Genomic DNA, 19,055 nt, shown 5'->3' on the forward strand with positions numbered 1-19,055 from the left:
CTAAGGCATGATAAGAACTCTCCCGACTCAAAGCGTCCGCCACAACATTAGCCTTTCCGAGATGATACAAGATCTCACAATCATAATCTTTCAAAAGATCTAACCATTTTCTTTGGCCATTATTGAGATCTCTTTGCTCAAAGAAGTACTTGAGGCTTTTATGATCGGAGTAAATGGTAAACTTGACTCCATAAAGATAATGGCGCCAAATTTTTAAAGCGAAGACCACCGCCGCCAACTCCAAATCATGAGTAGGATACCGTTTCTCATGCTCTTTTAATTGCCTCGAAGCATAGGCAATGACTTTACCCCATTGCATAAGAACACAACCGAGGCCGTTAGACGAGGCATCGCAATACACCACCATATCTTCCAAACCATCGGGCAAAACAAGGACCGGTGCTTGACTTAATCTTTCTCGTAGTTGTTGGAAAGCCATCTCTTGCTCGCTTTTCCATTCAAACTTGATATTCTTTCGATTCAAGTTGGTCAATGGGGAAGCTATTTTAGAAAAGTCTTGGATGAAACGACGGTAATAGCCCGCTAGACCAAGAAAACTTCTAATCTCCGACGGATTCTTAGGTTGCTCCCACTTCATCACCGCATCAATCTTGGCCGGATCCACCATAATTCCTTTACTATTAACAACGTGACAAAGAAATTGCACTTCTCTTAACCAAAACTCACATTTGGAGAATTTGGCATGGAGTTTCTCCTTACGTAATGTTTCCAACACCTCCCTTAAATGAACTTCATGATCGGATGAACTTTTGGAGTAGATGAGAATATCATCAATGAAAACGATCACGGACTTATCAAGCATAGGGCGGCAAACACGATTCATGAGATCCATGAAAGCCGCGGGAGCGTTTTTGAGACCAAAAGGCATGACAACAAATTCATAATGACCATAACGGGTCCGAAAGGCGGTTTTAGGAATATCTTCATCACGTACTTTGAGTTGATGGTAACCCGATCGAAGATCTATTTTAGAGAAATACGAAGCTCCTTGCAGTTGATCTAATAAATCGTCGATTCTAGGCAAAGGATACTTGTTCTTCACGGTGACTTTGTTGAGCTCGCGATAGTCGATACACATACACATACTTCCATCCTTCTTTTTAACGAAAAGTACCGGTGCACCCCAAGGAGAGTTACTTGGCCGAATGAAACCTTTATCGAGTAACTCTTGGAGTTGCTTCATCATCTCTTGCATTTCCGTTGGAGCCAAACGGTAAGGAGCTTTAGCAATGGGATTAGCCCCCGGAGTGAGATCAATGGAAAACTTGACTTTCTGTTCAGGAGGAATGCCCGGCAAGTCTTTAGGAAAAACATCGGCAAATTCACTAACAATAGGAATATCTTTGATAGATGGAGGTTTCTTCTCAATGTCAACAATGTGAGCTAGATAGGATGAACATCCATGGGACAAATAATGTTTGGCACGAGCGAATGTACAAATGGATATAGAACGTTCTTTCCTATCACCATAAACCACTAAGTCTTCACCCTTGGAGGTCTTCAAATATATCGCCTTTTCATCACACGCTATTTTAGCATTACAACAACTCAACCAATCCATACCCAAAATTATATCAAACTCTCCCATCGGAAAAGGAATTAAATTGGCTTAAAAGAGTTCCGAAGAAATCTTGATTTCACACCCTCTATACACATCCTTCACCAACTCCATTCTACCATTACCCACCTCGACTTGCAAAGTATTATCTAAACTAGACTTAATCATAGGGATAACATGAATTACTCTAGTTGTCACAAAGGATCTATTCGCCCCCGAATCAAAGAGAATTCGCATAGGCACATTATATACAAGAAATGTATATAATGTGCATTGGTGTCTTCGGGTTTCCTCTTTAATTCACTTTCCTCTACCCTTGGTTGTTCAATTTCATGATCTCTAGCCACATCCGCCAACATGGAGAAAGAATCCATTTGACGTAGGCTTATCTTCTCCCTTAAACTCTTCCTCAACTTTAAATAGAATTGCTCTTTTAGCAATTGATCGTTCTCAAGAAATTTTAGACAAAATTGTGTCTTGTCCAAGAATTGAGCTTGAAATTCATTCAAGCTTAGACTTCCTTGGGAGTCATTGAGAAATTCACTTCTCAATTTGGTAACTTCGGCCTCCGACCTAAACTCTTTGAAAAACATGGCCTTGAATTCGGGCCATTCCACATTATCCAATGCTTATTTCTTGATCGCCAACAAACTATCCCACCATCTTTTTCCACTATTTCTAAGCATACCCACCGCAAATACAACTTTCAAATGCGAGGGGCATTGACTAGTGCGGAATGCCCCTTCGATCTCCGATATCCATCGTGTACAAACAATGGGATCACAGTCACCGTGATACTCCGGTGGGTGGCACACTTCGAAGTCTCTGAAAGTGAACTTCTTCTTGTAAAATCTTTTTCCTGTCACTTCCACTTCTTTTTCGTCTTCAGTTTTCTTGCCCTTATCCTTGGCATCTCTTTTCTCAAACTCCCGTTGCACATTGACCGCAGCCTCTTCTCTAATCATTTGAGCAATGTGATCGTTCATTGCCCCTTCCATCGTTTGATTTAACCTCTTGAGTAAAAGAGGAGTGTACTTTTCCAACACTCTCCTTATTTAATCAGAGATGTCCATGCTATGCTCGGGAAAGAGGACTTCCACTTCATTTCTTCTATTGTTCTCATCCTCTTCATTATGATTTCCAGCCATACTATAATAAGAGTAGATAAAACGAATTTAAACCACACAACCTATCCATTTATCCGAACTAAAAGTCCAAACCTATAACTTTATACTAAACCGTCCCAAAGCTTGATGCCGTTAGTTTATAAATTTGTTAGTACTTCAACCACAATAAGGCCGGCTTCATATTGTGCTTTAATACTAGCAAGTTTATAAGTTAATATTATCAAGCGCTCTTTTGGTCCCATATAAAATTTCGATCACCTAAGGTCGAGTCTCAACTAAAGTTTAAGTTTAGGCACTCTCTTCACGAGGGAATACCTAAATCCCTTAAACCTCGGCTCTAATACCAACTTGAAAGGACTGGACTCGATAAACCGAAAACACGACATTTTTTTTATTATATATATATATCTCACTGCGCCGCAGTGGAGTTGAGCACTCCCACTGCGCCGCAGTGGAAAGTCTTGGACTCAAGTCTGGAAATGCCCCACTGCGCCACAGTGGGTTTGACATACCCCTACTTCGCCGTAGTGGGAGGAACAACACTTTTTAGCCGTGGGATTCCACTGCACCGCAGTGAGCAAAATCACCCCCACTGCGCCGCAGTGGGCGCCTGATCAGCAACCCTAAAACCATTTCAATACTTGAACAAACTTACAACCTCCACATTTCAATATGAACGTCATAACACACATTTCAGAGATTGCCAAGAACAATATAGACACATTAACATACTTACATTATCAACTTGTTTCAAATTTCATGAACACCATTAAATTGGTCATTACCCAAGTTGACACTTTTCATGCCAACTATACTATTCAAGTTTTACAAGGTCGAAATGACACACTTAAGACCATATTTGCAGAAATAATCCAAAACCAAGTTTACCAAAGAAGACAATGCATCAAGAGCCATGAAGAGGTGGGATATCTAAGTATCTACCAAAATAAAACACCATACTTCCAAGTTTGGTCAAACCTTCTACCTCCAAATCTTCCAAAAGAACTTTAACTTCAAGCTTCTAATAATTCAACTAGTTCCTTCTTCCGAAACCGCCTATAAGAAAGCATCAACAACTAAAATATAAGCAAAGGCTTAGTGAATATACTTGCATACATTTACGAATACGAAGGAGGGCAACGCACAAAGGACTATTACATGTAACCTATGACATCGTCATGTCATATTTACATACTCATCTTTCCACACTAAACACTTACATGGATCCATATAAGCAAACAACATAAACATGATCGACTATCGGGATTCTTAGCCCCGGAGGTTCTTAGGCCTCACTAGATCAACTATCGGGGTTCTTAGGCCCCGGAGGTTCTTAGGCCTCATAACTATGCCCCATATGGGCCTATGCCAAATCAATCATCACACATGGATAAACAAACTTCAACATAATGTGGTCGATTGACCCAACGTATACATGAAGGTATGCAAATATACTCACCTCCTCCGCAACTTGAACAATAACGCAAAAACGATTATGCATAAACAAGCTTCAACCTATGATCATAACATAAAAGTGCATAAGCTTACATTCACAACTTGAATAGCTCAACATAGTTATACTCAAACACTAGCCTTTCTAAACCCAAACCCAACCAATTTGTCATCGAGTCTCATTTACTTTCATCTTCAACGACATTAGGTACTTCAACCTACCAATTTCATCCACATTTCACTCACCAGCAAAAACTCATCTTTTCTTATAAACTAAAATTTATCATACGTACTTATCAATTTCATAATCAAACTCAACACAACTCAATGACAAACTAAGTTATCTAAGGAATTAGGATAAATTAACCATAATTTACATCCTAGCAAAAACCCCAAATTGGTTCACTCCATGAACTCTAATTCAAAAGAAAGATGAAAACTAAGTAGGGGAAAATCAATACCTCAACAAACAATAAGTTAATTCAAGAATTAGGCTGGAAATTCTTCTTCTCTTATTTTCTCTTTAAAATTCGGCCACCACCACCTTCCACCACAAACCCTAACTTTTCAATTTCTTGACAAAGATTGATGGTGACAATTATTATTATGATTTCTATCATTAGCTTGAAGGAATTAAACTTTAATTTTGAATAAGGAAATGAAGGAGATGCATGGAGAGGTGAAGAAGAAGATTAGTGGAAGTGTGAGTAAAGAATAATGGATGTGGCTGGCACATTATGGGGATGCCACGCCCCATCTAATTTCTTGGTAATATAATACTCGCTATCCGCTAGAGTTCCAACTAAATTAACCCCATATGTAAAAATAAAATATTAGGAAATTAATTTAATATCAAAACTATGAAAAGAGGTTAATTTCTTTAACTTTAAAATCTTGGGGTGTTACATATTTTCCCCTCATTTTTGGGATGATTTGGAAAGAAGAAAAATCACATCTTTCTTTTCCATTCATCTCTCTTCACTTCTTTCCCCTTCCTTTATAAAAAAACTCGAGAACACATGCTTAAGGATAAAAAGGGGTTCTTAGAACCCCTTACTCCTAGTAGCCTTAGTATGTTAGACATATTTGAATGACAGATTGCTATAGCCAATTACCTGCCTTTTCTCACATTCTCACGTAATGAAATAATTGATATTTAACTAATTAGAAAACCAACAGTTAGGAGCTTTTGTAGAACGCTAGGTAGAGTAGCGTTTAGATAAAGAGCTTTTCACCAAATATTAAAAGCTTGTAGCCTTACTAACCAAGTCAAGCTTTTTATTAGTTAGGAATTTTTTTTAAAAGCTTAAAGCTTGAAGTTTCAAAAAACTTACGATGAAACTAACATCTAACTAAATCACCAAAAATAAAAGGTAACGAATCGCTATGAAACTTAACACAATACTAGATGAATCATAGTGAACTTGTAACAGCTTTCAGAATGAGATTTCGACGTAAGAATTTCACGAACAACAGATTTAAAGTTTCTATACAAAATATAAAACAAGAGTTATAATCAACCAAATGATGAACAGTAAATTGCTTTGAACTTCTATTACATAAACTAAGAATTAGGTGACGATAATCGGAATTTTTGATTTGAAATATTTGAGTTGCAGGGGCTTGTCAGGCCTCCAAGTCCTTTCGTCCCTCTTTGATCCCTCTTTATATATATATTTCTAATTTTTCGATCTTATGTCTTTGTCTCATTGACAAAAACCGAACCCACATGAAGGTCTCTCCCCATTTTTTACTTTTCTTTTTGGTGCAGAGCTTATGGAATAATAAATGAGACACACCATTGGTGTCTTAGTGAGGAGCACATACACCTAATCCAACTTGGACTTATTTGCGAAAACATAAATATTGCATTCTTGGAACAAGCTAAATCGTACAGAGATATTGCTTAAAATCCATGTTATGGGTATTTTGAGTTTTCCGGCAAGTGTTGAATCTGAAATTTTTTGGTTAGGATTCGTGCGGAAATTAATGTTGAGAAGTTTGGTGGAGGTTTTGTGGTCTAAATCGAAGAAACGAGTGAGATATTGACATTTTAAGTTTTTCGGCGAATTTTCCGACAAAAGTCAGCCGGAAAAGATGAAGATGATGACAACAGAAAATTAAATTTTAGTTTTCGTCCCTGAACTTGTCTTTTTTTTTTTTTTTTTTTTGCAGTTTCAGTCCCTCACGTGTGTTGCATGTGTTTGACTTAACGGCTGAAACCTAACGACGTTTGGCGAGGGACGGTAATTGAAAAAATTTGCCAACTTTAAGGTCAAATATGTAATTTTTTCACTTAAGGGACGAAAAGTGAAAAACGTGTCAACTTTAGGGACGAAAAGTGTAATTTACTCTAAAAAATTTGTGTTCTTGATTTTTATTTAAGAGAAGAAGAGAAAAGAAAAAAAATGATATGGGAAGAGAATTTTATAGGTTTTGTTAAGGATATTTTCCTCCCATTTTTAGGATGATTTGGAAGGAAGAAAAATCACCTCTTTCTCTTCCATTTATCTCTCCTCATTTCTTTCACTTTCCTTTATAAAAAAACTCGAGAATACTTGCTTAAGGATAAAAGGGGTTCTTAGATACCCTTACTCTTAGTAGCCTTAGTATGTTAGACATATTTGAATGACAGACTGCTGTAGCCAATTACCTGCCTTTTCTCACATTCTCACGTAATGAAATAAGAGATATTTAAGTAATTAGAAAACCAACCGTTAGGAGCTTTTGTAGAACGCTAGGTAGAATAGCGTTTAGATAAAGAGCTTTTCACTAAATATTAAAAGCTTGTAGCCTTACTAACCAAGTCAAACTTTTTTATTAAACAGGAGCTTTTTCTTATAAGTATAAAAGTTTCCCAAATCCTCTAATGCTACGATTCACGGCTTAAAAAAGAAATAGAACAAATAGTGTATTTTTCTAAGTTCATTTCTATTTCTATATCCATATAAACCCACAGTGATGTTTTTTTACTGTCTTTGCCGAACACAAATCTATAATTTCTTTTTTTCATTTTACTAATATTCATTTGAGAACAGCTGGTTTATCAAGATGGCTGAATCCTTAATTGATCTTGAAACTCTCCTCCGATCCAAACCGGTACGTTATGCACTCATTCATATACACTCTTTAACTTACTATATTAAAATATACCAGTATTTAATCCATGCCAAAAATTTTAAAAATAAAAAACTGATATTTGATAGGTTGTTGTAGGTTTCATTTGATAGGGTGTTTAGGGTGAAAATTGTAAGTGGAAAATCATAAATTTGTTTTTTTTTTTTCATAAGTAAACGGACCTTAAATGTGTTAAGTTTGACTAGCTATTACTGTAATGATGATTATGAGAATTGTTTTTGTAGAGTTTAATATTTTTCCCGGTTAACCTTTGCATAAATGATTGAGAAAACGAAAAGGGCTCATTTGAATAGGTTATGAAAGAGGTATGTGAAATTTACTAATGTATATGTTGGCAGGAAAAGTTATCAAGTCAAGAAGTAAACTTTGTTAATACTTGGAAGGATAAGACTCTTCAACAGCTCACTGCTGGTGCAGTTGCCGGTGGTGCATTTACATGGTCAGGTAACCGTTGTAACTGTATCTATAATCTAACAGTCTTATTATTTTCTGTCTGTTTTTATAATGCTTTTCAGTTGGTAGGTTGATATGATGAGAATTGGAAATAGGAACCATAAAATGAAGAACAAAGTAAAATGTTGTAACCCGGAAAAACCTTTATCGTGAATCAATTTTGGATAACCAACCCAGTATTGGCCCCCCACCGACTGATCCAATGACCAATATGAGAACGTAAATCACGTAACACTATGATTAAAGGGACATGGGGTGGATTGAACCCTTGACTACTTTGTATAATGTAACCCACATGGGTACTAATTAATATGCTGTATTATTCAGTTTTTTTCCCTTTTGATATTGAAAAGTCCTCTACACCTAAGTTAGCTTACCTATTATACTCTCCAACTTTGTGACGCTTTTGGTTTCTTTTTCCCTTCACAGCTACGGGAAGTTTTAATAGGTCGCTTCGCATCAACCTTGCTGGAGGTAAGTGACACTTCCTCCCTCTCTTTTTCTATACCCCCTGACCCTTTTTGTATTTGCATTCGGTTGGTAAATGTTTCTGATTAGTAATAAAACCAGCCTTTTGTTTTTGATTTTTTGTTGAATAAGTCAAAACATTTCCTGTTTGTTTTGTTTTGTCTTGTCTATATGAGTTACCAAGATGTTTTCAATGGCGATTGTGCTATTGTTACATATGTGTTACCACCTGATTCAGAATATATAGTTGTTACAATGGAGAGTAGTTACATATTACATCATGTTTGGATGTTCCTAAGCTTAATGATAGATTTAGACTTAATTACCTTTGTAGTTTAGCACTATACTGGTGTATGTATAGATGCCTAATCGCTCTGAGAATAAAAGTTTCCCTGTGAATTTTTTTGACAAGACATATTTCGAATTTCTTGTTTTCTTTGACGTCCCCTAATTTTCCTTATCGAATGAATCCTACTCTGGCCAAAAACAGCTTCTCCAAGTGAAGGTTGTAAAAATCGGTCGAATTAGCCGAGTAATCAGAATCGGATAGGGGATCGGTGGGTTCAAGGATCGATTCAGCCAGGCTCGTCCTAAAACTTGGTCAACGGCTCTGGTCTCATCGGCCTCAGAATAGGTCTGAAAATCGGAAATAGCCCAACAACCCTTTTCATTCTTTATATACTTTGCCCCTCGAGTTTCAGTAATAGCCCAACAACCCTTTTCTTACATCATCTTTCTTACAATTGCAGTTCAAGTCCCTATATTTGAAGTTTATAGTATATTTTTATTTTGTAGTTACTTATATATCTTTTTATTTTTTAAGTTACATATAATTTCATGAATTACCAATGGGGTGAAACCCTAGTGGTACCGCCATCATATGATCACATGGGCCTACAGATCAATGCTAGAGGTCACATGTTCAAAACTTGCCAAAGTATTACATATTAATAGTTTTATATTTTAGTTTGGGTTGATTTGTAATATACCAATAAGTCAGGGGGTGTTCTTGTTAATATTTTGAATGTTGTTAGTGGCGGTTAACGGGGTCAAAGCTTAGTCAACAGTGTATAAATACTTGAATATCAATGATAATACTCATATATTTGATTTGATAAATTCTTTTTCTCTAAATCCCAAATTCTCTGTATCATTTTGGTATTGGAGCGCTTCCGATAACCGTTTCTCGAATAACAAATTCCGATCATTATTTCGATTAGGTTTCTGGTGACACCTATTGATTCTCTTCTCATTAAAATCAATGGCACCTAAAACTCGTACTTAGTATTCTGAGCGGTTACAAAAGGAATTAGCACAAACTCCTGGCTTCTCATATTGATTCCTCATTACTGATGAGAGTTACAATTGAAGAATTAACAAAAGAAGTGGATCAACTGAAGAATCAACGGCAGGTGACGGCGCGTAACGACGGTGCTGGTGGTAGATTCAGTTCTAATAAGCTAACTCGGCTTGAATTTCCGAGATTCAATGGCGATGATGTTGGTGTTTGGCTGTATAAATGCGATCACTTCTTTAACATTGATGAAACACTAAAACCAGCAAGGTAAGATATGCCGCCGTGCATATGGATGGCAGAGCACTCTCATGGCACTTAGGGTTTATGCGATCTGGAAATAAAGCTATGGAGGATATCTTGTGGACTGATTATGCCAGATCCATAACTGCTAGGTTACCAATGGAGGATCCACTGGCTGCACTAAAGGCTCTTACTCAAAAGGAGAACTAGAGGTTTACTGTGATGAATTTGATTCATTACTCACTAAGGTTACACTTCATGAAGAGCATACAATTAGTTGTTTTATTGAGGGATTGAAACCTGAAATTATGTGTCCAGTTAGAATGTTTAAGCCTAAAACACTTAGAGATACTTATGTGTTGGCGAAAATGCAAAATGAGAGTAATAATTCATTAGGAAGGCTTGCTGGAGAGTATTGGTTATGGATATAAAGGAGGTTGAAGTAGGATAGTGCCTCAACTGAATAATGCCTCAAAACAACCTTTATTAGCCACTCCAGTGAATTCTGTACCATCTAATGCCTTAGTTCCTGCTAAAATGACTAATAAGTAGTTAGAAGAGAAAAGGAGCAAGGGAGAATGTTTTTACTGTAATGAAAAATTTGTGCCTGGTCATATTAAGGTGTGTAAAGGAAAAAAACAGTTTTTCTTGATAGAAGTGGAAGAAGGTATGGAGGAGGTAGCTTTTGTGGAGGAAAATACTGCATGTAGAGAACTAGTAGTAGCTGATCATGAGCAGGCAACGATGATACAAGGAGAACCTCATATATCCTTAAATGCAATTCTAGGAATCCCTTCCTACTCTACAATGCAAGTTGTAGGAACAATAGGAACTAGAAGCTTGCATATCCTTGTAGACAGTGGATCTACCCATAATTTCATGAATAAGGCATTATCTGAGAATATTAGGTGTAACATTGCTCAGATTCCACATGTTAAGGTCACTGTGGCCAATGGAAATGATATGGCCAGTGTAGACATGTGTAGGGCTTTTAGTTGGATGATGGCGGGGGATTGGTTCACTGCAGATATGTTGTTGTTGGAATTGAAGAACTATGATATAGTTTTAGGTGTTCTATGGTTGGCCACTCTCAATGATATAGTGTGGAACTTTAAGAATTTAACCATGAAATTCATTGGGAGATAAACAGTTTGAGTTGAAAGGAGTATGTAAGCAGGGGGTCAGCCTATGTTCTATGGAAAAGTTCTATGGAAAAACTGCATAATATGCTTAGTCATACAGGAGTAGTGCAGGCTTAGTTGTTAGCATTGGCAGAAACCAATGGAGAAAATGCTATGTGTCAAACATTGCTTAAGACTGATAAGGAATTAGAGACATTATTAGCCAAATTTGATGATATTTTCCAAGTGCCAAGGGGATTACTACCAAATAGGAGTTGTGACCACAAAATTGTTTTAAAGGATGATAAGGTCAACCTAAATCTCAAACCATATAGGTATCCTAAAGCACAAAAAGATATCATAGAGAGTACACAGGAATTGCTTGATACTGGAGTAATTAGACACAATAGTAGTCCATTTGCTACTCCAGTGGTTTTGGTTAAGAAAAAGGATGGCACATGGAGGATGTGCATTGATTATTTGCAATTGAATGCAACCACAATTAAAGATGTTTATCCTATTCCATTGATTGAGGAACTTTAAGATGAATTACAGGGTGCTACCATATTTTCTAAGCAGGGTTCGAGGTCAGGGTATCACGAGATAAGAATGTATGAGCCTAATGTTTACAAAACTGCATTCAAAACACATGTTGGTCATTTTGAGTTCTTATTGATGCCATTTGGGCTCACAAATGCACCAACAACTTTCCAATCCTTAATGAATAATGTGTTTAGGCCCTTACTCAGGAAAAGCACCTTAGTGTTTTTTGATGATATATTGGTCTATAGTTGGTCTTGGTCCAGCATATGGAGGATTTGGAGATGGTTTTTTCAATAATGAGGGATAATGATTTAAGGGCCAAGAAGTCTAAATGTGCATTTGCAAGGGAGAAAATTGAGTATTTGGGTCATGTTATTGATAAGGAAGGTGTGGCAACTGATCTAAATAAAATAAGAGTTATTTTAGAGTGGCCTGCACCAAATAATGTGAAACAGTTGACGGGGTTTTTAGGTCTAGCAAGCTACTACAGAAGATTTATAAGAAACGTTGGGGTGCTGGCCAAACCTTTAACAAAATTACTAAAAAAGCACAATTTCTCTTGGAATGGTGAAAGCTAAAGCAACTTTTGCTCAACTTAAGTCAGCATCGAGTAATCCTCCAGTTTTGAGCTTACCAGACTTCACGAAAGTCTTTGTGATAAAGACTGATGCTTCTGGAATGGGATTGGGTGCTGTATTGATGCAAGACAGGCATCCCATTGCTTTCATTAGCAATGGTCTGTCTATGAGAAGGAGTTATTAGCAATTATCATGGGAGTTAATCAACGACATCATTATTTGATGAATAATCATTTCATCATTCAAACTAATCACCATAGTTTGAAATATCTCACCGAGCAGACAATTGTGACACCACTGCAACAGAAATGGTTATCCCAATTGATGAGGTATGACTTTGAAATTGCATATAAGAAGGGGGGTGACAATGTAGTGGTTGATGGATTATCTAGGGTACAGGGTCTTTCTTTATTACAAATGGGTATAAGTACAGTGGATCCTTTATTACTAGATAGAATTAAGGACTCTTGGTAGCAGGATATTGAGATTCAGAAGGTGTTGGCCATTTTGCAAAAAGGTGGAGTTGTTAAAAATAGGTCTTGGGATGGTCAGTTGCTAAAAAGAAAAGGGAAAGTTATGATTGGTAGAGTACTTAAATTAAAGAATGACATTATTTCTTTATTTCATGCTTCTGCAGTTGGGGGCCATTCAGGGGTGGTGCCTACCTTGGCTAGAATTTGTGATTTGTTCTATTGGAAGGGTTGTGCTAAGGATGTTAAGAAGTTTATTAAAGAATGTGGTGTTTGTCAGAGATCAAAATATGAATTGGTGGCATATCCTGGATTATTGCAGCCACTACGAGTCCCTCGATCCATATTTACTGACATTTCAATGGATTTTGTCTCTGGTTTACCAAAAATCCAAGGAAAAGACACAATTTTTGTGGTGGTGGACAGACTAACTAAATTTGGCCATTTTATTCTTTTGAGTCATCCATGTTCAGCTACTACAGTTCCAAGGCTTTCATGGATAATGTGTTTAAGATCCATGGTGCTCCTAACACTACTCTTTCAGATAAGGATCCAATTTTTGTAAGTAATTTCCGGAAAGAGCTTATGAGGCTGCAGGGTATACAACTGTCAATGTCTTCTGCTTATCACCCTCAGTCAAATGGCCAAACTGAAGTCTTGAATAGGTGTTTGGGGGCATATTTGAGGGCAATGTGCATTGATACTCCAAATGGATTCCCTTAGCTCAATGGTGGTACAATACTTCCTGGCATTCTACCATTAAGATGTCTTCTTATGAAGCTTTGTTTGGAGTTAAACCACCTACACACATTCCATTCATTCCTGGTGATACTGTTTTAGCATCCGTGGAAGATATCCATAGACAGAGAGAAGGCATCATTCAGAAGCTCAAGCAACACTTGGCTCAAGCAACACTTGGCTGATAGACTTTACACCAGGGGATTAGGTGTATGTCAAGTTACATCCATTTGCACAACAATCTTTGAAGGCTCACCATAATAGAAAACTGGTTCAGTTGCTTATAAGCTTGATCTTCCAGACACAGCTCAAATCCATCACACATTCCATGTGTCTTTGCTTAAAAGAGCTCATGGACCATCAGTTCACACTGCACCATTGTCTACTGCACCATTGTCTACTGGTCCAAGATTCATTTTGACTCCCAGAGCTGTGGTGGATAGGAGAATGGTGAAGAGAGGTTCTAAGTCAGCAATGCAAGTTTTGGTTCATTGGAATGGGCTCTCGTTGGAGGAAGCTTCATGGGAATATCGGGGAGACTTGCAGCATTGTTTCCCTAATTTCGATTTTTGGGGGCAAAAATCCTTAAGGGGGGGGGGGGGGGGATTTGTTACATATTAATAGTTTTATATTTTAGTTTGGGTTGATTTGTAATATACCAAATATACCAATAAGTTAGGGGGTGTTATTGTTAAAATTTTGAATGTTGTTAGTAGCGGTTAACGGGGTCAAAGCTTAGTCAACAGTGTATAAATACTTGAATATCAATGATAATACTCATATATTTGATTTGATAAATTCTTCTCTAAATCCCAAATTCTCTGTATCACAAGGGCAAGTGGAGAAACTATAGCTTGTGATCCCGTGTGTGAGGATGGTGACTCACTGGGCATGATTCTATGCGGTGTGCGCTCTGGGTACCAATACTATACATGGGACGAGAGAGTTCCCACCCATTTACCTATTATAATATCATGAATTATTATGTTTATATATATGAAACCCGATCCGGTACTCCCCGATCGATTGAGTCCGAGTTTAAAAAAACTCCCGACTCCCTCCTCACCAAGCCGATCCCGCCTCGCGAGTTCTCCAGCCTTGCTCCGAGTTGTATGCATGAATTGACTTCAAAAAATTTCCCTAACTTTGGGTTTGAGCTGAAAGACTTCTTATGAGTTCCTTAGAGTAATCATCCTTGATAGCATCTCCATCTTTTTTAGCAGGTTTATGATTGGCTAATGTGCGACCCCATGGAATTGACCAGTCATGACATTATGGAGTTGTTAAGTTTTCATGAGGCATACGTTAGAAAGCTTTTTAATTCCGGGGTTTTTAAGCCTTCCTCACCCATGATGACCATCAGACCATGCGAACCTATAAAGAACACGAGAACAAATTTACTGGATTGAGTTTTTTTAACTAGGGAGAGCTGTCATTGTAAGATCGTTGGACCGATTGGGATTAGGGTGGTACAAGTTAACTGTTGTATGCATTTGGGCAACACTAGGTGACTGTTGTACACAAGATATGTTCTTGTTCAATGAGACATTCATGACTTTCAAACTATAGGATTACTTGAAATAAAAGCCTGAAGAAGTGAGGATAACTAAGGCTTAGAGGCGCAAATGACTAGTCTGTTTTTTGTTTACAAGAAAACTTGGAACTCAAATTAAGCTATGATACCATGGAATGTGGTGTCAATGTGTTTTTTTGTAGAATTGTTATATTTATTTCTGCATTATAGAGTTTTATTCTCACAATGAATGTGTTTTTAGTAGAGTAATGCTACAAAATCAATGAAGCCTAAATCCATGTGATTAAGCCATCAAGATTAACTGGAAAACAAAAAGAGTGGTGAATATGAGGCATCCATACATGAATTTTCTGGGTAAGAATGAGGTAGCATTGAATCAGTTTCATGAAAAAATTGTTGAAGAACTAGAGACACTTCAAATATCCATAATTATATCTCCAATCTAAAACAAATGACTCAAATGACTGTCTAGTAGTTGGCTTTTTTTGGACCTCTTTTCTTAATTTGTTCATAGAAGTAATGTCATAATTAATGAATAAGGTAATGTATGCTCTAGAGCAATCTTGTGCAAAATCATGAACATTCCCTTTTGGAGGATAATATTAGTGTTATCATTTGGTGCCCGTGATTCCGCAACTATCATACACACGTTACTTGCACACGATGACACGAACATTCATACACACGTGCAAGCGTACGGATATACATACATAGTAGTATATATGTGTACTGTGTATGCACATGGTTTCAAGTCTGAACCCCTTAATGATAAAATACAAAAAGAATCTCTTTTTCTTGTTACTCAGTTCTCATCTTATGTAAATAACAAATTACAGGGGTTGCTGCTATTAGTGCATCATGGAGATTTAGGCGGTCAGTTAATTCATGTGTTGAAGAAATTCTTTGCATGGATGGAACTCGGATGCAAAAAGAGTTGGCAAATATGTGAGTCATTTTATCATTTTCTTTTCAGATTCAATTAGTTAGAAAGCCTTAATGCACAGTTAGATGCATCTTTAACCCCGATCAGCATTGAATCAAACCAAGGAAAGGCAACATTTAAAGAACTTAAAACAATCATACTATTACATTGTCGTGTTGAAGAACATAGTTTGATAACAATCATACTATTACATAGTCGCGTTGAAGAACATAGTTTGATTATGTTTGGCATATAGCTACAACACGAGTGTAACATGTACCATGCATGGAGAAATGTGCAATTGAAGGCGGTTTTATCTTCTTGTGTTTTATTACAATTTCATACTCATAATTATCTGTCTGATTGATGATACAAATACTTACTTCTATGGTTCTATTTTCTAAGGAACTGTAATAACAAAATGAGAAATTTCTCGATAGAGTGTAGTATTGAGCATGTAATCTGTGCTAGCACAACGAAGTTGAAGTTATATTTTTGGTCTGAAAATGATGGCAGCACAATAAAAAATTCAAATGTACCTCTGGTTTCGGACCACCGTCTCGCTTTTAGGGTTTTCTGAATATTAATGGTACTACTCTTTCCATAAGCTGTTATAGTTAATGGAATGAATTTCTTAGATCGATCCTTTACTCGATTCTACTTATATGATGTTTATTTAGACCTTTGACCTTTCACTTACAGCATTATGTTATAGTATTACATGCTATAATTTTCTTTCTTATCTGCATAAATAGTTGATAAAAAGAAGTTGTGTTTGAACTGCAGAATGCTGAAAAGGTATCCAAATCATCCATTGACAAGAAAACATATACCCAAACGTTTCTACTGTGAAAATGTTATTGATGATTCAACAACAGACATCCCAAAATCAAGGTGGCGTTTTCGAAATACTTTCTTCGAAAATCCACCTCATCCTCAAGAAGCAGATAACAATGTATCTTATGATCATGATGCCAAAATTGGTTCGGGAAGGAAGCCAGTTCCTGTAAGTATCATTGTTTTCTCATGATTGTAAAAGTTGATCTTCATTATATCATATTTGGTATCAGATTGAGGGTCAAATGAGTAAACTCAAGAGCTAAGTAGTTACGGACCGAAATTTCGGTATTTCGGTCAAGAACCGGTATTTGAAATATCGGTTATTTCAGTAATCTTAATATTCTAAAAGATATTTACATAAGAGGATTGTTCACATGAAACCATAATTTTTGGTGAAACCCAAGGACCAAATCTTGGCCCTTGATTTATCCTCATCAATGGATGAGATTAATCCTTTTCTCCCTTCTCCTCTCCTTCTTGACAACCGCCGGCCATCACCTCTTTCTCTTCTCCGGTGAGACAGCCGCTGGCTACCACCTCCTTTTTCTCCAGCGTCGCCGCCACCTCCTCCTCCTCCGGCGAAACACCCACGACGCCGACGCCGGCATCAAGGGCTACGTCCGTACCTTATCAAACCGCCACCATCTCTTGGATCTCCGCCCATCAAATCCATACGATTCCCATATGCGTCCCGTGACAACGAGTTTAGAACGGATGAGGGCAACGCCGTACGTATCCACCCGAAAACGAAATTGATAATCGCCGGAAATGTCGCCTGAGATATTGCCGCCTCCGGAGATGAATTTGACCGTTGGAGATGATGGGTGATGTCGCCGGAGCTGACCGCCGGAGATGGAAACTTTCATGTGTAAGTTTATTTTTAATCCCAACCATTGATAATTGTTGATCCAAGGGCTGAGATTGAGCCCTTGGGTTTCACCAATTTTGGTGGTTTCTCATGAATACAACTCTTATATATAATATATATATACCAAAAAGATTGCAATTATACACACAAATAGCAGTTATATTTAGTTAATACTTAATCTAAATATCTAAGTCAAGCATAAAAGTGTCAATATTTGATAGATTAGTGTTAATACTTGAAAAAACATAGTGGTTCTTATGTTGTTTTTTAGTTTGGACAAAGAAATTAAGTAAAAAATAAAAATAAACCTGAAAAACTGGTATACCACCGAAATTTGACCGATTTCAGTGAGATTCGGGAGAATTTAACCGAAAATCTCGGGGTCCGAAAACCAAAATACCACTGGTATACCACTGAAATTGACTACATAGCTCAAGAGAATATATACTTGGCAGCAGCATGCTTCCTACTTTATATCTTTTTCATGTTTAAAGGTGTGTACTGAAGATCTCCTTTGAAGACTTCGTGAAGAAGGCAAAACAATTCAAAATTACAAGACCAGTATTATTTTTGGTCATGATTATGAACTACAAAAAGAAAGTTTACTCTGACTTTATTCTTGAAACTTGGCTATTATACCCATTTATCTAACGTTTTTAATGGAACTCAGAAATGTTTACCTGAAAGGAATTTGGCTCACTTTTACGCAAAGCGTATTATTTTGCATACAACCTCCTATTCTATTGATTAAATTTTCATATTAAAATGGGTCGATCCAACCCGTACGACTAGTTCACTTTGCCGACAATATTTTTTACCATACTAACTTTTCATTTGCGGATATGCAATATTTGGATAGGCTTGATCATCTAAACTCTCTACTCATATCTATGGAAAAGAATATCGTAGTCCAACATTTTCTGAGATTCTAAAATTTTAACTTGTTCTATTGTTATCATTAATACAGATGAGTAGCGGATTTGTGGCAATGGAAAACCCTTTTGATTGTATCTTTGGACTCCCATCAAGTGTTGAGGAAATCAGACGTCCTGCCCCACCCACATCATCTAGAAAGCAAATTCGAAAACACAATAGAAAATCCAGGCGCAGACATCACTCCCACCACGAAGATGATATGTAGTAACGTCGTTGGTCATAAATAAGATATGCTGGTGGTTTGCTTAATCCGTCTACACACTGAATCTTATCTTCATATAGTTCATGGTGCAAGTGCTTTTTGCAGCACCGAGTAGTCAAGTGCCAAACCAATCATCTGTGTGATCTATAAATTAGACCCAAATTAGTATATTCTCGGATTTCGTTATAAAGTGGATCTTTGGACTTAAAAGGTTTCAAGTTCATTGTAATCTGTAAATGAGGTTAGTGTTCAAACCTGACGAATGTTTTATAACAAACTGATGTGAAAATTAGATGCGAACTGTTTGTGTTCAACCGGTAACAATTCTGCTGGTTTGATCCTCAATAGTTCAGCCCATCTTGCTGTTCCAAGGTTTAAAGTTTTGCAAGAGTTGCATGTAATTGTTCAAGGACTACTCTAAAAGTGAGGGTGCCAATTTATGTGTTTTTTTTCCAATGCCTGAATGATATCAAATTGATTATGTGAGTAGAGTTGACTCAACATATTGTTCATGCTCCTTGCATGTGACTTGGTGATTCATAATGAGTT

At 37.0% G+C, this 19,055-nt stretch overlaps 1 protein-coding gene across 1 annotated transcript; it reads left to right on the plus strand.

Annotated features, from left to right (window-relative positions):
• Nucleotides 1-7,069: 7,069 nt before the first annotated feature.
• On the plus strand, nucleotides 7,070-19,007 carry LOC122600135. The gene is made up of 6 exons (XM_043772800.1): nucleotides 7,070-7,257; nucleotides 7,635-7,740; nucleotides 8,179-8,223; nucleotides 15,575-15,683; nucleotides 16,447-16,666; nucleotides 18,336-19,007. Exons 1-6 carry the CDS (start codon nucleotides 7,210-7,212, stop codon nucleotides 18,507-18,509), a joined length of 702 nt encoding a protein of 233 aa, XP_043628735.1. The 5' UTR covers nucleotides 7,070-7,209; the 3' UTR covers nucleotides 18,510-19,007.
• Nucleotides 19,008-19,055: the final 48 nt, after the last annotated feature.

The sequence above is a fragment of the Erigeron canadensis genome, chromosome 5, assembly GCF_010389155.1.
Source record: "Erigeron canadensis isolate Cc75 chromosome 5, C_canadensis_v1, whole genome shotgun sequence".
Classification (NCBI taxonomy): domain Eukaryota; kingdom Viridiplantae; phylum Streptophyta; class Magnoliopsida; order Asterales; family Asteraceae; genus Erigeron; species Erigeron canadensis.

Coding starts and splice junctions, on each gene's coding strand:
- LOC122600135 (XM_043772800.1), top strand. CDS start 7,210: ATGGCTGAATCCTTAATTGATCTTGAAACTCTCCTCCGATCCAAACCG. Junction 7,258..7,634: donor CTCTCCTCCGATCCAAACCG/GTACGTTATGCA, acceptor ATATGTTGGCAG/GAAAAGTTATCAAGTCAAGA. Junction 15,684..16,446: donor CAAAAAGAGTTGGCAAATAT/GTGAGTCATTTT, acceptor TTTGAACTGCAG/AATGCTGAAAAGGTATCCAA.